This window comes from Tachypleus tridentatus, chromosome 1 (assembly GCF_004210375.1).
Source record: "Tachypleus tridentatus isolate NWPU-2018 chromosome 1, ASM421037v1, whole genome shotgun sequence".
NCBI classification, from domain to species: domain Eukaryota; kingdom Metazoa; phylum Arthropoda; class Merostomata; order Xiphosura; family Limulidae; genus Tachypleus; species Tachypleus tridentatus.
Window position 1 is genome coordinate 145172496 of NC_134825.1, and position 25841 is coordinate 145198336.

The window sequence follows — 25841 nt, forward strand, 5'->3', positions numbered from 1 at the left end:
CACTTACACAACTTTATCACCAAAATCTAATCTATTCATGCTTTATTTTCTGTTGCACAACATTGTATCTTCTTGTAGTCAGTTATATTCATATACAGGGTTATTTCCAACAACATTTCACCAAACATCTAACCCATGGCATCAGAGAAAACATATTTGGTACTAGAAAATACGTGATCATTCTACAGTGAACAGTACAGTACCTATAATAATAGACTACTGTTTTCTATAATATGTCATAGCTCTTACTTTGTAAAATATAGATAAGTAAGATTACTGTGTAAAACAATGTAATGACAAATATTACAAATATTCAAAGAAAGGCATCTTTATTTTTTGCTGTAAAAGCAGAAAAGCTGTGTAGCAGATATTTTGATACAACAGTGAACTCCAAACAACATCTAAAACCAATCCTGAGCTTTGCATTCATTCCAAAAGTGAATGATATGGTTATGAGGAAAAGCAATTACCTTTACTTTGGACATATAGTAAAGAAGTAAACAAACAAGAGTCTTTGAATAGTTTGCAAGATGTTTGAATTAAAATTAAGCTCATTGTCTTTCAAAGGAACCAATTACAGTGGAAAAATGTTGTGTTGTGTGAGGGTCTTATCATGGCTATTAGACTGGACAATTGTTGATCAATTACTCGGTTAATAAAAATGTCCATATAATTCCAAGTGAAATATTCATATAGATAGTAATAAGTTCTTGAAAAGCAACAGAAATTACAATAAAAATGATGTGATATTTATTGCTAATAAAAATATCCATATGATGCAAAGTGAACTTCTCATATAGATAGTAATAAGTTCTAGAAAAGCAACAGAGCTCACAATAAAAACGATGTAGTATTTGTTGCTCATAATTAAAATACTCAGAAACATTAAATGTCTTTTCTGCTACATTTCACAATACAGAAACTCTTTATCAGACAAACCAGAAACTTCAACTTATGTTTTGTTATTATTCTATTTCAGAATATACTTGTTTAAGTATTTTCATGGCATTCAGTGGTAGCTGTTCATGTGATGAAAATATGTGAACTGATTTACCTAAACAGTATATATAGAGAAAAAGAAATATGTAAATGTTGCTATACAAACTCTACAGTTCTCTGGACAACAAATTAAATTTTGAATCACTGTTAGGTTTTGAAAAAAGAGGTAGTAATGCATTTTTTAATGAAAATTATTGAATGGCAATGGTAGTAACATATTCGAGAAGAATGACAGTGATTAATATGTTAACATAGCAGCTACTATTTGCTAAAGAGTGTATTAGCAACAAACTTCTCAAAGAGAGAAACTGCACTTTTTGCTCACAGTTTGCACATGATACAGGGTTCAAAATTTTCTATTTAAAGCCGGACATGTCCTTTAAAAAATCAAGTTTGACCGGCACTTTCCCATCTATCACTGGATTTCATGACCAGTGATCATATTCCTAACATATCAGACACAAATACATCCTCCCCTCAAAAATAAGTGAGGCAAAAGCTGTATATGCACAGCCCAAAGATTTTGCTTAAAAGTATATTCTATAATGAGTGGAAAATAACTTGCAAAATTTAAGACAAAAAATAAAGCAAATTTTAAAAAAACGGTCGTGAATGCTCACAGAATGCGCTTTTTAGTTCGCCTTATCCGTGCTGTCCCGGATAGTAACATGACTGCCAAACATTCATGATGATCTGATCATGGCATCTGATAGTAAAAATATGGGAAAGTCTCACGATCTATTTCAGTTTGGCTTCACAAGTAAGACTAATGAATCAGAAGACAATACTATGGAACCCCAAGTGAAAAAACCCAAGCCCAAGTGTTAAAGCAAAAATGTTACTGCTGGTACTGGCGCTAAGCCTACTTGTCGTTTCCAGGATGAATGGAATAGAGGCTGACCATGGTTGGAGTATAATAATGCTACCAGACTGATGTTTTGCTCAGGAATATGACCAAAGTAGTGGAAGGCAGAAGAACACCTTCATAACAGGATCTTCCAACCTGTGAGCAAGTGCTGTTAAGGAACATGAAAACAGTTGCACCCACAGTCTAAGTTGTCAAGCTAAGACAGCAAAAGAAACACCTGATTTAACTCCCATGATGAAAGAATTGAGCAAACGTAGCCAGACTGAGAAAGATCGTTTGCTTGTGATGTTCAGGACTGCCCTTTATATGGCTTTGAATGACAAACCATTCAGAAATTTTCAAGAGCTTCTGTTGCTGCAGGAGCACAACTTTGGTATGAACTCAACAGAACATTATACCAATGACAAACAAGCAGTTATCTTTACAAAGTATAATGCAGAAACAATTAGAATTAATGTCAAATCTCATCTGCACACCTCATTATTCTTTGGCATTATGACTAATGGCTCAACAGACACTGCCAACATTGAGCAGTGTCTAACTTCTAAGATTTACAATGAACATCAGGATTAATCTATTTTTTAGTCTTTCGAGTTTTCAAAAGAGCTATAAATCTGAACACATAATCTCATATGAAATTCTGTAACTAATATTTCTTAATTATCTTAATTTTCATTGGTTCACAAAGTAATTTACCAAGGTTTGACTGCCTTTACTTCACTTTTCTGTCTCTCTGTTGGTTAAGGTTGATTTAACAAAATGTATATATTTCAGTAAACTATGAAAGGTGATGTTAGGGTATACTATTGAGTAGGGTGGTGGTACTTGCCCAGTAATTTTTGACACGATACACGCTGGTATAAGATATAATAACGAGACGAAAATAATAAAGGTAACCCAACCTACTATGTAAGTTAAACAGATCAATATTAGATGCCCATCACTTTACTACTACAGTTTTAGTAATAATTACGAAGTGTTTTATTATTTCATATATAAAAATGTATTATTGTCTTAAGACTGTTTTATATCTTGTATCACTGTTCTGAGCTTTCTGTACCTCATGTATTGCTCTCCTAATACACTACAACACTAGTTCAGTTCTTAATAACTGTAGCTGGTATCGAAAGTAAGCTATGAACGATTTATATCAACGATTTTATTTATCTCTCATAATTAGTGTGTATCCTGTACATTATTAGACGGCATAAACTAACTTTACCTTTATTGTAAGTGATACAGAGTTGACCATGGTGAAGTTTTTTGCTAATAACACATTTTGGTTATTTTAGAATGTCTTTGTTATCGTTAATCTGGAAGAATTTCTTTATCTATGTTATGATTATTTACATTATCTATGTAAAGAATGTTTACGTTCTGATTAACTATATAGTATTATACGTTTCTTTTCAGACTCTGGCTAAACCTGATGTGGTTTACAAGTGCCTAGCATGTACACTGCTGGCCAAAACCTTAAGGCCAATGAACATAAAGGAAAAATATACATTTTACGTTGTTACACTCAACCACTTATTTGAGTAGAGCTTCGAAAGATTACAGTAAGAAAGGGAAAAAAAAAACTTTTTTAGTACTTAATAGGGAATATGTGAACATCATGAAATTGGCCTAAATACCAGCTGGTCAAAGGTTTAAGATCATACTGAAATGAAGTGTTAATCGGTAAACACGTAACGAAATTTAGTCATTTATGTTCAAGCATTACCGTTGTTAACATCTCCCACTGACATCTCCTGTGTTACATTGGGTAAAAACATGGCAAAGGCTAAAAAGTTGACAGAGTTTGAACGTGGTCAAATTGTCGAGCTGCAAAAGCAAGGTCTCTCTCAACGTGTCATCGCTGGTGGGATTGGGCGTAATAAAACTGCTGTTTCAAATTTCTTAAAAGATCATGAGGGATACGGAACGAGAATTTCAAGTGGTCGGCCCAAAAAATTTCTCCGGCGTTGAGCAGGAGGATTCGACGGTTTGTCCAGCAAGACACCAGCCAATTGTCGGACCAGATTAAGACCTTTTCAGATGCAGAATGCGGCTCAAGAACAATAAGACAGAATCTACGAGAGAAAGGCTTTAAAACCGTAAACGTCTTCAAAGGCCACGCTTCCTTCCACCCCACGAAACAGCTCGGTTAAACTTTGCTGACGGCCGTGCAAATAACTACTGAGACCTCTTGTTGGGCATTTCCTACCCTGTTTGGGACTTCTTTTTGGTATGGTCTCTTTTGACTAGCTAGTATTTAGGCTAATTTCACATTTTCCCTATTAAATGCTAGAAAATTTTTTATTTTTATTTTCCCTTTTCTTATTTCAATCTACTCAAATAAGCTCTACTCAAATAAGTGGTTGAGTCTAACAACACAAAATGCATATTTTTTCTTTATGTTCATTGGCCAGCATGTATATCCTTGGTTTTGAATATTCAAGAAATTATCATTATATAATATTAAGCAGGTGTTTCAATACCACTACTCAGCTATTTGATGTCTGTCGAATTTTATATCAAATTTCTGAATTAGTATCCTCAAATCCCTATAATTTACTGTTCTCTAAGTAAAGTATATGGGGGTTGAAAAAATCCCATTCCTATTCAGTGCAACAAATTATTGATTACACATCTACAGTTTCGGCAAAATTCTTTCTTTCGTCTTCAAGGCCGGAGGTTCTTATTTTGTATTTAGCTTGTATGTTACTTGTAAATATGTATGGTGGGCGTAATGAATATAAACTGAGCAGTACGACAACTGGACGTGTTATGTGACACAATAACCGATACTTTTTTCTTTATATTTTCTTCTAAATAAGGAAATTAAAACGTATATAATTTTAAAATTCAAATTATAAACTACGTTTTGATGCCAATCTCATTGACGTACTCACAACATTGAAAAACTGTATAAGTGACTAAACATGTCTGCGATTATAGCAATTATGAAGCAAACTGCGTGCATGAAGTAAACTTGCGCAGTTAACTGCCGGCCTTATTGTCGAATAACGCCAAGTGGGCATTGTAACGTACCTGAATCCGTGGAGATATAGTCTTATTTACGAATGAGTACGAGCCATAGTGCCTAAATTCCCAATGAGGTTATATATATTTCAACAAATAAATTTTCCCTACTTTTATGACTGAAAAGCATTGTAGGCAGTCTGGAATATACAAATGTTCAAATTCCACATTGAAATCTTCCATATGCAGATTTTTATAAGCCAAGTGGCGGATTTATGCCTTATGGCTCGTTACCTTCAAAATGTGCGACTGAGCGCTATTTCCGTTCATTGCGCGCTAATTTCCATTCATCTTGTAAAAAACGATATTAAATGAACATGAAGAGAAAAAAAAAAAGATAAAGACTAATATGCTGCCAGTGTTGTTATGACCCGGAAAACCTTTCTGGATATTTTACCGGACTGGAAACTACCATGTACGATGCAAGGGGTAATTTTGACTTGTGGTCAGTAGGGATATTTAACATATCTTAGTTCTAGCTTTTTAAACCGTCAATAACTTTTTAGTTTTATATTCAATCCATTACATCTCAATCATTTCATGAGATAACAGTGAAGAATACATAATCAGACCAACATATGTGTTACTGAAAAATAAGTCATAATATGTACTGTTATTTGGAAGGTATGCCAACCAGCATTAGTTACGTCATATGTATACAATGTCAAAGATGTATTAAAATTTTGTTATGTTAATTTCAGAACAGACATAAGAGGAAAGAATTTACATAAATTACAGGTGAATGTATGGACCTTCAGAACAACAGAGACACCTGTGTAACAACACAGCTAAATTAAAAAAATATATTCATTATAAATATATACATAATTATATATTATTGACAAATTATTTTTTTATTTTTGTTAATGAGGTAACAGCGTATCTAATTAAGCATCTATTTTGTTTCAAATATTACTACTACATTGTACATCCTATATGTGCGAATGTTCTATATGTTAAATATAAAATCATTTTTACAGTGTCACATTTTTGTGCAGTATTATATATACATAACAACATTAAAGAGGCATACACGGTTTCGCAATTTTTACATAAATTGATAGAATGAGACGTAAATGTATGATGACCTCAGGATTTCATACATAAAAGGAATACATTATGCATAACATTTTTAATAGTTTAACTGATCAACAAGTATTTCGTAATAGTAATTAGTTTAATATACAACTCACAAAGTATTCATATTAGCCAGGCATGGCGAGGTGGGTTAAGGCGTTCGACTCGTAATCCGAGAGTCGTGGGTTCGAATCCCGGTCGCACCGAACGTGCTTGCCCTTTCCGCCGTGGGGGGATTATAATGTGACGTTTAATCCCACTATTCATTAGTAAAAGAGTAGCCCAAGAATTGGCGAAGGGTGGTGACGACTAGCTGCCTTCCCTCTAGTCTTACACTGCTAAATTAGGGACGGCTAGCGCAGATAGCCCTCGAGTAGCTTTGCGCGAAATTCAAAACAAACAGACAAACTTAACATTTGTAAGTTACGAAGGTCTTGATTCGTCTCACGGGAGGTCTGGCATGGCCAAGCGTGTTAAGGTGTGCGACTCGTAATCTAAGTGTCGCGGGTTCGCATCTCCGTCGCGCCAAACATGCTTGCCCTTTCAGCCATGGGGGCGTTATAAAGTTATGGTCAATCCCACTATTCGTTGGTAAAAGAGTAGCCCAACAGTTTGCGGTGGGTGGTGATGACTAACTGCCTTCCCTCTTGCTTTACACTGCTAAATTAGGGACGACTAGCGCAGATAGCCTTTGTGTAGCTTTGCGTGAAATTCAAGAACACATTTTTCGATCGTACTTAGTAAAACTTTTGTTTGTTTTATTCACAACGTTACTCCAGGCTTACCTGGAATCATCAGGTGATTATATGATCTGAGGTTAACATTATCAACTGGAGATGTTTCTTTGAGTTTGTACGCTTACTTTACTTCAATCTAATCATAATATCCTCGTTTATAATGGTAATGTACCAACACATCCATAATTTTACGTAGTGTATTGAGGTAATACAATTAGATAAGAGTTTCCAATTTTTTTTGCAACTACAGTTAACATCTCTTCCTTCTTTCAAATCTTTTTCTGTAGCTTTGCTTTGTGGCCCGGCATGGCCAAGCGTGTTAAGGCGTGCGACTCGTAATCTGAGGGTCGCGGGTTCGCATCCCTGTCGCGCCAAACATGATTGCCCTTTCAGCCGTGAGGGCGTTATAATGTGACGGTCAATCCCACTATTCGTTGGTAAAAGAGTAGCCTAAGATTTGGTGGTGGGTGATGATGACTAGCTGCCTTCTCTCTAGTCTTACACTGCTAAATTAGGAACGGCTAGCACAGATAGCCCTCGAGTAGCTTTCTGCGAAATTCAAAAAACAAACAAACAAAGCTTTGCTCTAGATACTAATTTCTTGAGTAGTTCCTAACTTGCTGATTGCAGCTGCAAATGTTTGATAATTGTTATGGCTGAGCCTTGTGAATGAACAGCAAGATGAATAGTTTGTTGTTTACTATTCCACCTGTTTGCTATAGAAATTATTTCAAATTATTTGTTAATTCGCCTTAGTTTTCATCGATCGTATATTGTAAAACTTATGTTTATTTTATCATTACGTTTCATAGAAAAACTAAATTTAATCAACTAGTTACACACATAGGAGGAAATAAACTACAAGTCAATGGTTGTTTTGAGCCTTTAAGCACACATATTGCCACAATAGGCAAACAAAAGCATGTATGAAATATAAACCCTCACAAAGAGTCTAAGAAAAAGGAACTGTCATAAACAAGAACTGGTCCACAAATCCATAGGTTTAAGATGATAAGTCTTGTTCTTCACAACACTGGTAAAATAGTTTGACATAATGTGGTAATTAAAAGTAGAAAATCGCCCCAAACATAAAGGATAAAAGTAAAGGGATGCAAATATCAAATGAGCATAAATTCCCAGCAAAAGAAAAGTTGAAAGTTAACCTTACTGTAGGAAGCTTCTCTACACTTCATACTTTACGAGTAACTGTCATCAAGGAAGAGTGTATAATGGAAACTAGCTTTATGTGGAAGCGTAAACGAAATGTTAAGCTAGCTTTAAACAGTTTCACAATCTGTAACCAGGGAGTACATTTTCGCAAAATGACATTTAATACATTAGTGGTTGAACTTCTTGTGACAACAAGGAAAAGAGTATTCATACCACCAAGAAGTGAAATGTTATATTCATACCAGGACTTAATAGAAAATAATTTATATTTAATGACTCGGATAAAATAGAACTAAACACTCTAGTGAGTCTTGAGGGAATAATGGTTGGAAGAACTTATGCGGATCTGAAGAATGAAGATGTAATTAATAATGCTATGAAGCACAAACATAAAATCTGGCTACACCATTTTCAACGAACATCAGAAGAAGTCACCTTATGGCAAAATGGAGGAAGTTTGATATCAGATACTCACACATGTGCAGCTACACATCTCACTCATGGAAACTGTATAGCTGGAACTTTGAAAGTCTCAGAGTTAATCAGAACCAGATATTATGTGACTTTCTCACAGAATATCAAGATTCCTTCTCCAATACCGCTTTATTAAGGCTAAAAAACTCATAAGTTTGATGTTGGAGATTTTTTTCCAATGCGTCAATTAGTTCAACTATTTCCGCTTACAATCCAGACTAGAGTTTTCAAAGAGGTAGAAACTGTGGTGAAACAAAGAGTAATGGAACTGACTACTAATATTGAGGCATCATCTATTGTATTTGTTAAGAAGAAGAATGGATCCACAAGGTTCTGCATGGACTATTGGATAGTAATTGAAGTATCAAAGAATGGCATTACCTGCTCCCAAGGACTGACTCTAATTTTGGGGTTAAGCCTGGTTTAAGGTACATGACTCGCGATCTGAAGGTCACAGGTTCGAAACTCCATCACCGAATATGATCGCCCTTTTAGCCGTGGGTGCGTTATAATGTTAGAGTGAATCCCATTATTAATTAACAAAAGAGTAGTTCAACATTTGGCGGCTAGTGGCATTAATTAGCTGCCTTCCCTCTAATCTAGTTTATTATTGCTAAATTAGGGTAGGCATACGCAGGCAACCATCGTGCAGCTGTGCGCGAAATTCAAAAGAACCAAATAATTGGCTTTTTTTAGAAACATTTAGAAGTAGTTTATAAGTGAAAGACTAGTCATCACCACCCACCGCCAACTCTTGGGCAGCTCTTTTAACAACGAATAGTGGGATTGACCGTAACATTATAACGTCCCCACGGCTTAAAGGGCAAGCATGTTTGGTGTGATAGGGATTCAAACCCGCGACCCTTGGATTACGAGTCGAGTGCCTTAACCACCTGGCCATGTCGGGCCTCAGAAAAATAACAATGGAATTTTAAAATAAAATAAATTTAAAGTTTAATTTATATTAAATTCATTATTCTTATATAGTGCTGATTTACAACTAATGTAACTAACATAATAATAGTTTGAAGTTATTTTCTTTACTATATATACTCTTCAAAAAAAGAAACGCAAAAGGGATATTATTGTTATTTTAAAGAGAAATATATGTAATAACGTTACAAGCTCAGAGTATGTGATGTTACACGTGTTAAGGCACTGATTGTCAGACCAAAATGACAATAAATGTTGTGCGCTTTGAAAACGGAGGAAAACATCGGATTTTTTGCCAATACGCATGCGTGTCCAATAAATTTGTTTGAGAGATCTGCATGTTCTGCAAGTGCAACATGTGTAAAATCCCTGTAAAAGTGACGGGTTCTCGGTTTCCATAGCTCCGTGTTAAGCCACCGACACGCAATATAGTTACGCCAAGACTGACTGAAGCACAACGCAACAACGCCATTGGTAGCTTGGAAGCAGATGAATCTCGATCAGTTGTTGCCAGAGCTGTGAATGTCCACCCAAGCACCATCACAAGGCTATGGAATCGTCACCAACAATATGGATCAACTCGTGACCGTCCACGATCTGGCAGACCTCGTGTGACCACGCCCGCACAAGATCGCTACATCCGGTTACGTTACCTTCGGGATAGGACCACCACTGAGACGTCTACTGCTTCAACCATACCAGGGCTGCGTAGGATTTCCTATCAGACCGTACGCAACCGTCTACGAGATTCTTAGGCCCCATGTGCAACCCATCATGGTGAACGTCAACAACGTTTTTCAACATGACAACGCCCGTCCTCACACAGCCCGACTCACCACTGTCTTCTTGAGACACCACAACATCAACGTTCTTCCCTGGCCCTCCAGATCACCAGATTTAAACCCCATCGAACATCTTTGGGACGAGTTGGACCGACGTCTCCGACGGCGATAACCTTAACCGCAGACTCTACCTCAGCTTGCAGCAGCTTTGCAGGCTGAGTGGACAGTCATTCCACAGGATGTGATTCGTCATCTCATCGCTTCCATGGGCAGGAGATGCCAAGCAGTTATTGATGCTCACGGGGGGCATACTCGTTATTGACGTTGAATGACGTTAAACTTCACCTGGTGAGCGTGGACTTCGCCTTTGCAGACTTTGGATGTTCAGCAGTGAATGTGCAAAGTTTCACACATGTCATACAGAACTACCCGGAATAAACTTGTTAACAATGTGTCTCATATTTTGCCTTTTGCGTTTCTTTTTTTGAAAAGTATATATATATATCAACATCTTAAAAGTTAGTCATAACAGAACATACAGAAATAAAAATAAATTTTCAAAACCCAATTAAGTCATATATACATAGACATTGAATATTTGTGTGAGATGTCGCTAACGCTAAGCACGCCATGCTTATAGTAACGCGATTCTTATGGGTTATGTAGTTTTAAGCAGAATTTGCTTTGTTTTATCTGCATGCCTTTAAGATATAATTACTTGTTACTTACACAACCCTAATATTCCAAATGTATGCCAGGTCTGGGAGTGTGCAATCAGCAGTAACTTATGGAAGAATTTTAACACGAGCTTTATTCAATCGTATAAACGGCGTGTATAGTTACTCCAGTAATTCAGCAGAAGTAGGATGCGTTGCACGCTGTAGTACTAAACGGGATCTTCGTTTGTTAACTGCGTCATGTGGATTTCCGAAAGACTGGACGGGTTTTTCAGCTTCACTTCTACGAAAAGGACGATTTGGAGATGATGCTTGTTTTATTGCAAAATATAAAACATCTGATGTTTTAGGTGAGTTAACTGTGGCTTGAGTCTATAGCAAAAATTTAAAATTATTAACAAAATGCATTAAATATTACACGTATAAAAACTCAAACTAACTTATTTTAAGTAAAGAGACTGCACCGAATCAATAACAGGTATTTGTAATTTTATTTCAATATTTTGATGAGATATGTCATATTTTGGAGTTAACGTTTTCAATAAATTTCAGTGTCAGAAAAACGTTGAATTATTAATATATTTGGTTGTTGATTAGGCAGGAAAAGTCATTCTTAAAATAATAGGGGGAATTACCAAAATTCTAAGAAAATTAATTTTGAAAGATTGAACCTCAGCTGTAGGTAATGCATATAAATAAATGTACAAATGTACATTTGTATTTTTAAATTTAATGTTGCATTATAAATGTTGTGATGGTATTTTAACTTTTCAGTGTTATTTCAGTTAAATATGTAAGTTACGATGAAGTAAATTGTAGTTCAATGTGCCAATGATAGTTCTTACAATAATAAGTTTTTAAGTTAATTTTACACTGAAACTATTTCACTATTAATTGTTTAAATCTTAAAATACTTAAACAATCAGTTTTGTATGATACAAAAAATTTATCTAAAAGATCAGTTAATGGTCATGAAAGACAATAGTTGTTTTGACACTATTCATGTCATCATCAGTAGTGTGAAAAATGAATGATGTTGAAACATATAGTGTCTTTTACAGCCACTGATTATTTTTAAACAGAAGTTAAATTGTGTATTATACATTTATTGTTTGATTATTTTAAAATTTTACCTGTTCTGTTATCCATGACATACAAAGTTCAAGAGAGACTTGCTCTTAAAGGAGTTGCACCCACAGTCTAAGTTGTCAAGCTAAGACAGCAAAAGAAACACCTGATTTAACTCCCATGATGAAAGAATTGAGCAAACGTAGCCAGACTGAGAAAGATCGTTTGCTTGTGATGTTCAGGACTGCCCTTTATATGGCTTTGAATGACAAACCATTCAGAAATTTTCAAGAGCTTCTGTTGCTGCAGGAGCACAACTTTGGTATGAACTTAACAGAACGTTATGCCAATGACAAACAAGCAGTTATCTTTACAAAGTATATTGCAGAAACAATTAGAATTAATGTCAAATTTCATCTGCACTCCTCATTATTCTTTGGCATTATGACTAATGGCTCAACAGACACTGCCAACATTGAGCAGGATATAGTCTATGTAAGATACTTGGACAGTGACTGTTACCCAGTAATCCACTTCCTGTGTCTGCAGTCAGTTGAGAAGGCTGATTCTGAACACTTGCTACAGGCACTTAGTTCAGGTAAAAGTTTCTTAATTACCTGGGATGATAATTTTCTGGATTTATCCTGAATTCTTAATTAAGAAAAAATAAAATGGACAATATTTCATGTACATTTGTGTTTTAATTCAGGTTTACATAGACATTCCATTATTAATATACATCAGTGAAAACTCGAGCATTTTTCAATTGATTTAAACCAAGAACAACCATGTATTTACCACTTCCAGAATTGGAGCTTAACCTAGCACAACTAGCGTAATAGATAATGGAGCAATTGAATTTTCCGAAGTACAAATTTACTCTGTTGTTGTTGTTGTCCATATATGGCAAGTTTTCCGACTGGTTTGAATCAAATGTTCAATTTTGGCACAAATAGAGGACTTGTCAACAGATTGAAGGCACAAAAACCTTATTTGATAGGGATCTATTGTGTTAGTCACAGATTGGATCTTGCAATTAAGAAGACCATCAAGGACATCCCTTACCTTGATAGTATCCAAACCTTAGAAAACCTATGGAAGTTTCATGACAATTTACCACAGAACTTGTCTGGCCTCAAAGAAGCTGGAAAAGCCAACAGCATTATTGTTAGAAAGCCAACAAAAGGGACAGGAACGTGGTGGGTGGCCTACAAAGAGCACACTCTGGAGTCAGTTTCTCATAACTGGCCAGCTTTAGTGAAGCATTTGTATCAAGTAAAGCTGCATGACAAAGGGGAACGTGGACAGAAAGCTGCAGGATTATACAGTACTTTGACAAGCCTTAAATTCATCCTGTACATGGACATACTCTTGGCAGTTCTACCTGTTTTGACATGTCTTAGTCTCAAAATTCAAGACAATTCTGCTACTGTGAACATTGTTTCTTACAAACTCACTGTTTGCAAAGAGAAGCTGGGCAATCTGAATCATGGTGAGAGATCCCAGAAAATTGTTAAAGAGCTCACAACATGTGAACAAACCGGCAAGTGGTTACTTAAAGGAAAGGTGATTGTAATTAGTGGTCAGACAAGGGCCAGAGGCTAAAAAAGTGTCACAAAAGAGACAGTTGCTCAATCTATGGCTGAAGAAACTGTCATCTTCATAGGTAAAATTGTCACATATCTGAATGAGAGAATTGAAGAATTTGATAAGGATTTTATTGGTGCCTTTCAAATCTTTGAACCAAGTGATATTCATGTCATCTGCTGAACCAGAACATGGATTTTCCCAGATGGCAGTTAAGGATGACTGATGGTCCAAACTAATAAATGATTCTCTTAATGACTTGATGACAATAAAATTAGCTAAGAATAAGACCTGTGATCTTGCAAGCACTGAATTACTGTGCAAGTCTGTAGAATCCTGGTGGAAGGACAGTAAAAAACCAGACAATTTGTGAGTCCACATGGAACTTCCACACGTAGAGACAATAGAGATACTGAGTCTACATCAGCTGATGTCTCAGTGCTGGATGACTAAATCTACCAGTTTGATTGATGTGTCATTTTTAATGGATATAAGGCTTGTTGCCACTTGTTTTGAAATAATGTTTCAGTGCCATAAATAAAATGATTCTGTTTTATATAATAATTGTCTCTACTTGATTTCTTTAGAATCCATTAGAAAAATAAAATTTCCTTAGATGAAGATGACTTCAACCATACCAGAATTTATATCTGTGTCCCCTGCCCAACTTTTCTCACCATTAAATATGAGAGATGATGATGCATCACCATATCAATTCCTTTAAAGTTCTTAAAATTCTTAAACACCTTAACCAGATCTCTTTTCTTCAAGAGAAAACAATATCAGATCTTAAGTTATAAGCTTGTAAATATTGAGACAATTTTTATCACTATCCACATGTAGACAGATGTAAAACAAACAATAACTTGAAAAACTGCTTTTATTGTTATACTCTGTTCACAATTTTTTTTCAACATTTTCAAAAACATATTACAAATATTATAGTTGGAAAATAGTTCTGTAACATGATAAAACTTTATTATAAATTATTAATAAAGTAATGCTTTTTTAAAAATTGGTTAAAATTATCAGTATAAATTTTTATGAAAACAATTAATTTACAAGTTACAAGTCAAGCTGATAAGTTATTATCTTTGAATGAGATTTAATATAGATTTATATTTGTAGCAGTGATGAATAGTCATAATCAGTGTGCAGGTGCTTTGTTCATATTTTGCAAATAATTCAAAATATAAGGCCATTGTTTCTTTAAATCAGTGAACATAGTAATATATTTAACACCCTTGGTATTGAACTACAATAAAATTAACTACAATCACATTTGTGTATGGTCTTCTTACTGTCTAAAAATTTGTTAGTAAATGAGTCACTGAATATTTTATCATAGGATACATAACAAAACATGAATCCTGACTGATATATAATTTTCGGTGGTCTCATTTTGACAACTATTTGGTTCAAATCAAGTGCTTGAGGTACTACATACAGTTGTTTAGGTGATTAAGTGTTTATCTTAAAATGACTAGATTCATTTTGTGTAAACAGACAGTATTCAAGTATTTGAATGCAACTTGTAAAAGGTAGGTGTTTTGGGATGCATGGACATAGCATGATCACTGATATTCATACATGTTGTAATTAGTTTTGTATTTCTTTAATATATGTATATACGTATCACACACTGAAAGCAGAAGATGGAACAATAAAGCAGTAAATGTTCTGCATTCTAGAAAATGTCTAGTGCAAGTTCTGGTAATGTAGATTTTAATCCTATAGTATTTAAAAAAGAGATTGGAAGGACTAGACCAGGGGTGGGCAACTTATTTTTCATAGTGGCCACAACTGTGGCTAATGAAAACAATGTTAGCCAGACTATTAAAAAAAATTGAAAGATGTTAGTTTGGTCAAAATAATTGCATTTTAACTAATTTTCAATGTAAAAATTGATGGGGGTTTTCATCAACAAGTTTTGTGAAATTTAGCTTAATATCTATGCTCAATGAGCATTTTAGCTCTGACTCTCATTTTAGATCAGTAAGCTGAGATCTGTATCTAGACATGAGAAAATCAAGCAGAGAAAATGTTTACTCACACACCCATGTGGATCCAAACTTGGAAAATAATTTTGAAATTGCTCTCTGTAAATTTGGAAGACTCTCATTTATCAGAATAGTGAGCCACATCTCTCTGGTAGAACATTTTTGTTTACCTTTTATGTGTTCTACACTTTGCAGGTTAAGCATCTCATCTTCAAATTCACACTTATCTAAAGACAAAAAAGAGAAACAAATCCTAATTCATCAAAAGTACAGTCACTGCTTTTCTTCAAAGACTCAAAAAACTGTTGATGGATGAGGGAGCTTTCACTTGTAATATAATTCATAATTTTATAACAATGTCCATCAAATTTTTCAATTCATCACTTTTGGACGTCTGAGCACATAAATTTTCCTGATGCAAAATGCAATGGAAAGATGGCAGCATAGACTTCACATTATTTTAAATGCTGCTTCAAAAGAAAAACAAATCCTAATTTTGCCCCAGTCATAGTAGAAGCATCATCTGTTGTGACAGAAAAAAGTTTTAAAAATTCAGATTGGAAAATGTCTTGAAACGTCAAAAAAATTCAAAGATGTTTTTTCTACATCTTCGATCTCATAATCCACAAAGGCCAAGCATTTCTTCCCTCACTTGAAGATCTAACATTACATATTGAACCCAAAATATCAACTGTGAAGTGTCACTAACATCTGTTGACTCATCTAGTGCAAAAGAAAAATACAAACAGTCTTTTAGTTGTTTGAACAACTGATTTTCTATGTCTTTCACTAATTCTAGCATTCTGCGGACAAGTGTTCTTCGACTTTATTGTACATTATTTACCTTTCAAAGATTATCTTTTATTTTTGAATCATAATTCTCCAACAGAGTTTCAATGACCACAATCAATATTTCTTTTACTAGTTCAGCATCAGAAAATTTCTTTTTTTTGAGCCAGAATCCAAGCTACTTTATAGCTAGCTAACATAGCTAGTTCTATCAATGATAAAAATCTTTTTGGGCCTCCCTTTTGTTCATGAAGTTGTGCTTTCAGATGGCTAATTTCATTCATATGATTTTTGTTATCAACTGAAAATTTTACATCAAATTTGTTGTGAAAATTGTTAAAGTGTTGCTTGAGGTTGTATACTTTATTATTCTTAAAAATTTTATTACACAAAAGACACACCGACTTGTTATTTGCTTTAATCACTGGAAATTTCAACTCCCAACTTTCATTGAATTCTTGTTTCACATTTTTCCAGTCACCCACTATTCTCTTTTTGGCTGTAATGCCAGTATCAATTAAATTGTCTTTATTTTCTGAGTGTTTACCATCATCTGAATTCTTTTGTTTTCAAATTATTCACTTGTTTGTATTATGGGATGAAAAACAAAATACATATAAACACTTGAAAGTTGCACAATAAAAATATGTTTACAAGCGCATGCAAAACAATGCACACTTGATAACAAACATCTAAACCAAACTGATGTTACAAAATGGGCAGAGTCTGTGGCAGCGATGAAGTGCATGACATTAGCAATGACGTGAGGCAGTGCAGTTGCTGATTACCAAATTTGCAATAAAAATAAATGATGGGTAAGGTTTATTTCTAAATTTGAGCTGGCCACAATTGTTCTATCCACTGGCCACATGCCAGTGGCCATGGAGTTGCTCACCCCTGGACTAGGCTTTTAATAAGGTCAAAAACCACATATGCAAGCCTTTCCCAGACTCGCTTCTCCTTCCTTTGGCCTTCTAATGGGATATTATTCATTTGATGTCTAGAGCTTTAGGCTCTTGTATTGTTTTTTGGCAGCAGTATCTTCCATGTGTTCTTCCACTATGTCTTTTTGCCAGGATTCTTACCTATTCTCTATAATTATACTGAACTTAAGACTTCATTATACATTCACATTTCAGTCTTTTTAAAATTTGTTTATTGTTACTGAATTATATAGTAACTTGTGATGATTTCACAGGTCAATGTATTGACAACAGAAGTTGCTATTATGGTTGACAAAGCTTCTGGTGTGACTACATAGGTATCGGGTTCAACTTTATCAGCTGAGGACACACAGACCTAAATTCCTTTTACCTGATGTTTTCTTTTTCTTTTCAACCTGACAGTGTATGTGAAGATGAATACAATCAAGGATAAGAAAACTGAACTCGCTTTTTCTAGCGTCTTCTTATTTTGATCTGTCACACTACATCTATACAATGTATCTCAGCTTCTGCTTCTTTTTTTACAGCTTTTTAATCAGGTGTAAGATATTATGTTTCCTCTTAATCCTAGATTGTAGACAGTGTCAATCAGGTATTTATGCTATTAATGTTACCAGAATCCTTTACTACTTGTCTTATGTTATTCTATAACGAGATTGGTCTTTTCTCCCTAAGACCTCTGTTGCCCAGGAAAACCATATGGTTTTCACCTATTTCTTTATCTTCCACTTCCCACTTGTATCCCCATTTCAATTGCAGCTGCCCCTCAGCGTGGATTTCTGTTTGTGGTGAGGGGGCCTCCCAGAGATGGTTCTGTTCTTTCAGTTTACCTCCTCTGGGATCTAAACATCTTCCCATGTGTTTGTTGTGTGTGGCAACCTGTGAAGGGAAAGAGAGGATCCTAGTGGTTGAGGGGTCCAACCTTAACACACCACTTTGGTCTTGAATTCCTGTAGATAGGTGACCTTGAGGTGGCTTCCCTAGAGTCAATCAACTGGTCCACTGGGCTAGGGTCAACCATGCACCAGTGTTATGGACATTGTATCTGATCCTGGTGTTTGGGTACAATGCTCATGAAACTTCAGATCTGCACCAGGGTTTTCTGCACTTCCCCAATCCAGAGCTTGTACACAGAGTCTTGTGATCCATTTTAGATGTGCTTTGTCCCAGGGTTTATCTATAACATTGCACAGTGTCATTAGTGATGGTGACACTGTCCAATTTACAAATGTTTTTAGTTTCTTAAAGGCCCTTGACCTTTTTAATGCTATTTAAGTTTTTAATTCATAAATTAGACCTTTTTTTAATATGATTCCATTTTATGAATTAAAGTACAACTATTTAGATATGAAATTAGAAAGTGGCCGTAATGTCAAATAACTCAAAACCAAGACTGGAAAGGTGACTAATAGTGATGTTTGAACTTACCTGTTAGTCATTCTGGTGAGTTGTAATAATTTAAATTATGCTACAGAAAGTCTTTTAAAACTTGTATTACTTTACTTTCTCTCTTTCTGCTGTAAACTAGATATGAAAATTAGATTTAATGCTATTTGAGTTTTTGATTCAAAAAGTAACCTTTGTTTTGCTTTACCTTGATTCTTTTTATTAATTTTAATGATTTTACTTTAATTTTAACTTTTTACTGGATGTTTGGAACAGATAGCTTTGTTGCTTTGCACCATAAAATGCCAAACCTACCAACCAACCAAATAAATCACACTTGATTTCTTTGTCAGGTTTGCTCCCCAAGATATTGTGTAGTATGTACTGCCTGCTTTTGAAGTTCATATTCCTGATGTTTTGTTCCCTTGAATTTCCTGTGATCTATCCCCCTGTCACACTAACATGATGGATTCATCAACTTCTTAAGATAGGTTATTTAGATTTTTCCATGGAAGAATACTACTTCCTCAGTGTTTCTTCTCATAAAATTTGTCGTATAAGTATGTTTTTGACTGCTCATCTTTGCTGTTCATTGAAAGAATTTGTTCAGGTAAAAATATGGACCACTCACTATTCCTTCGTCACTCATTAACTGCACTATCTGGCTGTATCTTTCTCAGGTGGATATCATCATTTTTCCATGACTATTTTCTAATTGCCTGTTTGCCTTTAACTTGGGTATGTCTTTTTTTTCACATTTCATACATGTTTTCTTTTCAAGGACCCTTTTTTTATCATAACTACTAACAGCATCCCACTCAAACCTGCATTACATACCTCTTGAGCTATAATGCTTACTGTAAATGTAGGGATTTCTTGAATCCACTAGTAACATGCAAGTGGTATATACTCGTGTGTCTTTAGGCACCCTTACATTTAACTCAGTGGTGGATTGTTACTCATGGACTTTCATGTGTAAAGCAAAAAAGTATTTCTGACCATCCCTATCAACCTTTTGATTGCTTTTCAAAATAGGGAATCACAAACACATTGCACTTTCTCCAGTGTGATGTTTCTCTGGACTACTTCATTTCATTTTCCCTTTTTTTCTCCAACTTGAGCATGGGAGTTTTTACCAATTCCTAGTCCCTGGGATGGTGGATCAAGGATTTTTCTCCTGAGTGTGGTATTTATTTTACAACCACACATTTATCAACTCAGTGAGAAGAGAACAAAGGGGGACTCCCGCCTTCCCTTGCCCTGAGTAATCATTCCCAGGTGGACTGAATGTTGGTTGGAGCAGTACCTGCCTGTGTAGTGTCCTCATTGTTATACTGGGTTTAGGATTATAGTGCCTTGTTTCCACAGTTGAGTAAAATACCATTCTTGTTAATTCTGGTTGTTGGACTACATGCATAGCTTGTTTGTTTTGATTGTTTAGCCTGTTGAGCTATTTTTACAAGACTTGACTTTCTTCCAGTATATTTTTGATGACCTCTGATAAGTTTCTGTCTTACACACATCTGATTTTGCTAGTATTTCTCAATCAGGAAAAGCTTGTCAACAGAAACTGATTAGACCTTTGACTTTGCACATTATTTCCAGTTGTCATCTTACATCTAGCTATCTAGTTAATGGTTGTCCTTCTGCATTCCTTTTAAATTATGAAACATAGAAGCAAATAAGGTGTACTTTCTTAACTCAGATGATGACCTTTTGTTTCATTAGATTATTTAGTTTCATCATTTCTATACAATTACATTATCCTTCTCTACTTTTGGCTGTTTCAGTTTTTTCCCTTCTGATCCAGTTTATGTTACAATTATGAATTAAGAGTTTTAAGCCTTTTATGGAATGTAGCTATTGAAGCAGAGCATCATGCTCTCCAGGCTATTACTCTTGTCTTTTTGCAGTAGAAAGAAAGGAGGTTGGAGAGTGGTATAATATTTTTCTTCCTAAAATTTCAACTGTTATCTGGACAATCTTTTAAAGTGAAAGCAGGAAGATTCTGTGGAAATTCTTTCTTTTACTATGACTGTATCTCATTTTTTATTACAAGTATAACAACTTTAAAATATACTACTTATTTTAATGAATAGCTGAATGTAAGAAAGAAAACTATACAGTAGAATTTAATCATGTATATTTTTATTGTTGGAATTTTTATGTTGATTTTCTTTGTTGTTATATATTTTTATTACTAAAGAATATAGTATTACAAAAATATATAATAGTTTTCTCCTTTTAACTTTATTTTGTGTAATTCTTAAATAAATAGGTGTTGCTGATGGAGTTGGTGGATGGAGAACCTATGGAATTGATCCATCATTGTTTTCATATTCTTTGATGGAAGCTTGTGAAAGACTGGTCAGCACAGGACGTTTTAATCCCCAATGCCCTGCAGGAATTATTGCAGCCAGCTATTATGAGCTTCTGGAAAGTAAACAGCAAATTATTGGTATGTTTTTTATTTATCTACATTTGCAAATTGGATCACATATTCAATTCTAAAACATTTTTAGAAAGAAATTGTTGAAAAATGAATTATTGTTTTTACTTGTATTGAAACTTTATATACAGGTGTACATTTGAATATTGCTTCTGAGAATATGCTCAAACTAATGTGTATGCAGAACTCCAAGTTATTTTTCTTGTAAACAGTGTATTTAAGCAATTTTTAGGTTTTTCTGAATTCCTAAATTGTATTTTCAATGAACAATAGTTTTTTTAGGAAATAAAAACTGTCTTCCATCTTTGTTTAACTATTTTTTATTACTGGCTTCTGTTCACACACTGTGAGGTTGTAAAAGGGTAGAAACAACTATAAGTGGAAAACTGATTTGAAAATAGCTGTAGCTATTATATATATATATATATATATAAAGCTAATTATAAATAGTTTATATCTGTGTAGAGTGAATAGAATTGTTTGAACAGTAATTAATGGGTTTTTTTGGAGTGATTAGATGTAGCTCCTGCAAAAAGAACAACAGTTGAGTGTAAAGTTTGGAAAGCTTGCGAACAAGTCTAAGATCTGAAATTTTTTTATGGTTTCCTCAGACATTCGTTTCATTCTGTAAATTTTTTGTGCTATGTTTGTTTAAAAATCACTGAAATATTGTTTCTTTGATAAAACCTAGAGTAACTCTTATTAGGTTTAGAAAGTATAGTAGCAACAGTAAAAGGTTCTAGTGACTTAAACTTGTATTTATTTAATACCATTGGTGAGTTTATTGTATTAAAATGATAAACTTAAATAAGTGAACATATAATTCAAAACAGATAGACTTCCTCTGAAATATGAAAAGCCTTTTTGACGTGAGTTGTTCTTGTACTGTCAACTAACATGTGACTGAAGTACTGGATGCTCTTGAAACAGTGCAGAGTACAAATTAACTTTCCTGCAGTTCACCACTCTCTCCCTTCTTTCTTGTGAGTTACTGCACTTGTATTAGGAATGCACTGTATTTCAAACAAAATACTGATTAGAACTTGATGATTAGTGATATTTTCCAGTTAATTAATCTAGGGGCCAGTTAATCAGAAATATTGCAATCAATTAATACAGTGTTCTACAAACCAAGAGTTAGAAGTGGATGCTGGTAGATAGCCTCAGTAGCTCCTCCATTAGAATGACAGGTTAAACAAGCTTAGTGGCAATATGAGTTAAACCAAGGCTCTTCAGTTACTAAGCATCCCCTGAAAATCATATTGCCCCAAACCAAATAGACTTGTTGAAAAAACAACAGTGGACAATGGTAGAATCAGTTTTGATACACATGGTGAGCAGAGCACATAACCAATTATGCGACTTTGTGTCCAGCAACAAACCTAAAGACAGAATTGTGATTGATTGATTGTTTAAATAATCCAAAACTTTAATAAACAAAAAATTAATTTGAGTTAGATTATCTTCATGATAATTTGTTTAATTTTAATTAATTGATTGTTAGAATGCTCAAAAACAGTAATAGTTTTAGTTGGAAACACTAGTTTTGATTAGTTGATTATTTTCATGACATTAATCAATTATATTACAATCAGTTAGTTTTTATGACACTAATTGATGTAATTTTTTTCACAGATAATCTGTTAAATTGTCCAACTCAAATCTTGAGGTCTTAGTTGTACTTTTAAATGGTGATAGAAATTGAAGCTAGAAAAGGTTAAAGCTATGCATTGTTAAAAATTGATCTCTCATTATTGTGACATTTCATCACATATACTTTTTCCTTACTTGTATGTTGTTCATGAATCTGTAAAATGAACTTGTTTAGATGTATTTAAATCCAAAATTAGTTAATTCCTGTGTTTTTGTTGTTACTTTGCAAGGAAATGTGTGCAGCTGCTTTATCAAGCAGGGGCCTAGTGCTCTTTTTTCATTATTATTAAACAAAATGTACCTATTTGTGCATAATAAATTTTCATTTTGTGTAAACATATACATCCAGTTAAAAGCCTAGAGCTGGACAATTACTAGTTGATTAATTGTGAGACTCATCAGTTAGTTACATGTAATAAAGAATACCTTCCTCAATCAGAAGTATCTCAGTGGCAAAGATGCGACATGAAATATCTATAATTTATCTAATTTTAGTGAAATATGACGAGTTATGATGATTAAGATTTACAATTTCCAAATTGGTTAGAAATTGAGTCAGTTATGACTTGCCATCAGTAGAAACCTCCATAATTAATGACCATATTTAACTGACTGGTATATGAATTACGTCTTCATTTTTGCATGTGGTTTTAAGACCAGGACTCATTAGATTTTCAGTAGGTAGCTTCAATCCCTTTTTGCCTGTGACTGGAACTTTGCTACTCTTCAACTTTTCATCATCAGCCATCATTATTCCCTTATTTACCAGCATGTACAACATTCTGAGGTGTTTAAGTTACAGACTGTGCAGACTGTAGATTTGGTCACAGTGGACTTTTTTGACAACTTTCTTTGTGGTACATCCACCTATATGATGTCATTTATCCAACTGATTATTCTTACTTGAAATTAATTTTCCTAATTTAGCTAGTTTAGATCTTTTTAAAACATTTTTGAACTACATTTTGTCTAACCTGATAAACATCTTTAGGTTCAGCAATTTAGGAACAAGTTACTTTCTTAATCCTAAACTGTTGGAAATGAAAATGTGTAGTTTAAACAAAGTAGTATGAAATGTGTAACAAGCCATTAACACTCTTCCATTATTTGTTCTTACAAATTTTGCCCAATATTACTCCACCAAACTAAATGAACTAATCCTCCATTATAAATTTTATGTGAAAAACTATACCTTGGGTCTCCACAGTGTACTTTAGGTTGTTGGGCAGTTTCAGTAGTTTGAACGTGTGTCTTGCCACATCAGACAATGCTTCTATTAGTTGATGTCCCATAAATGCAGTGGTCTGCTGTAGTGGATAGTAGTAGTAGCCTTCCATCAGATTAGAAGGTAAAGAACAAAGTATGCAACTTCCAACTAATAGTGGAGATAGTTTGCATAATTTGATTAAAAAAAAAAAAAGACACAGAGAGATGATCAATTCTTGAATGTAACCGTGTGCTGGTAAGGCTATGCAGCCACTCTAAAGTCCTTTGTTGTCTCTGTCTACTCATAACTCCTGACTGAAATATGGTACATTCATATAGATTAGATATTTGGATACAGTAATGTATAGACTTACATACACAATGGTGTATGCAATAACCTCCATTAAACAATAACTAGAATTACTTGTTCCTTACTCTGCTACCCATAAACACTACTACTTGTCTGGTTGAGGGAGAGATTCTATGTTAACCAGTTAAGTGTTATTACTTAAGACTGATATTCTTACATGCAACTAGTTTTGATCTTTTATAACATTTTCAGACTACATTTTGTCCAAGCTGATTGATATCTTTAGATTAAATAATTTAGGATTAAGTTTCTTTCTTAATCCTAAACTGTTGCATATGAAAATTTATCATTTATGTAGGGTAGTATGAAACCTACAAGAAACCATTAATACATTTCCATGATTTTTGTTCCTACAGATTTTGCATAACACTACATTGTGAAAACTAAAGCAACTAATTCTTCAATAAAAATTTGACAAATTAAAAATAGACCTTGAGTGGGACTCCACAATATACTTCAGGTTGTTTGACAGCTTCAGTATTTGAGAGCTGCACTAGACAATGTTTCCATGAGTTGATGTCCCAACAAGAACTGGGTGATTAATTTGATTAATTTATATAATCAATTACCTATGAGCATTGATCACACTGATAAATGCCACATAAAATAGTTGATTACTTGAAATTACAGTTTTGTTAATGTTGTGGTATATAAAGGTGCCATACATCTTTAGTTTGTATATTAAAATAATAGTTCTTCTGAATTTATCCTTTACTCTCTGTATGTGCAGGTTTCTTATACAATGTGGCCAGGAAAACCATCAAGTTCATATTGTTCTAATTACCATTATTCCTTAGTCCTTCTCTTGAAAGTAGTACCTTTTTTGTGCCCATGTGTGAGATATTGCTGTAGTACTGCATATTGTGCAAGAATGTCAACAAAATTGCTCTCAAATGTGGCACATATGTTTAAATGGGATTCATCACAGTGACTTAGGTAACATTATGTGTCCTGAAAATGTAGTTTTATAATATTTAATATATAATGTTGTGATTTCTAGGTTAGCTTTCTATCTCTGAAGCCTTCAGCTTAATAACAGAAGTTTAAATCTTTACATTGTAAACAGTAATATTCACCAAAAGTTTAACCTGAATGTTAAATTTAATTTAATTAAATAAATTAAATTTAATTAGATCTAATTAAAGACTTTTATAAGATTTTAGGAAAGTATAATAGTTAGTCATTCTTGTCTATACATGAATATTGTTGATTGTGTTTTTTAATATAGATAAAAATTGTTTTTATACATTTGTGTCTAATCCTTTTTTTTTCTTAAACTCAAAATAAGAAATATCAGAATTGCTTAATAAATACCTTGTTAAACTTCCTATCATTCAATGTACCTATCCCAGTGCTCTGTACTTAACTTTTTCTGAGTATATCACAATATCAAAAAATACCCAACTACTCATAATTAGTATTTCTGATTATTATAGTTTCCAATTATTCTCACTATCGAAGTAATCAAAGAACTTCCTTCTGAATTTTACTTACATATCTTCACTCTCAAAAGATACTGCCCTTCAGACAAATGCCATGGACTTTGCACATACGTCACAAGACTTAAACTCCCATCCCTCTATGTATGCACACGTATTATGCTATCCAGTAATGTAATTTTCATAATGCTATAGCTTCTCTGTGAAAT

At 34.0% G+C, this 25841-nt stretch overlaps 1 protein-coding gene across 2 annotated transcripts in view; it reads left to right on the plus strand.

Annotated features, from left to right (window-relative positions):
- The first annotated feature begins 10664 nt into the window (after positions 1-10664).
- Positions 10665-25841, plus strand: part of LOC143226113 (protein phosphatase PTC7 homolog) — a 40210-nt gene continuing 25033 nt past the window's right edge. Inside the window, exons 1-2 of one of the 2 annotated variants that reach the window (XM_076456640.1) lie at positions 10665-11091; positions 20794-20973. In XM_076456640.1, coding sequence (XP_076312755.1) covers positions 10812-11091; positions 20794-20973 — 460 coding nt within the window. In that variant the 5' untranslated portion in view covers positions 10665-10811. The remainder of the gene's footprint in view (positions 11092-20793; positions 20974-25841) is intronic. The other variant, XM_076456645.1, reaches the window with a different exon arrangement.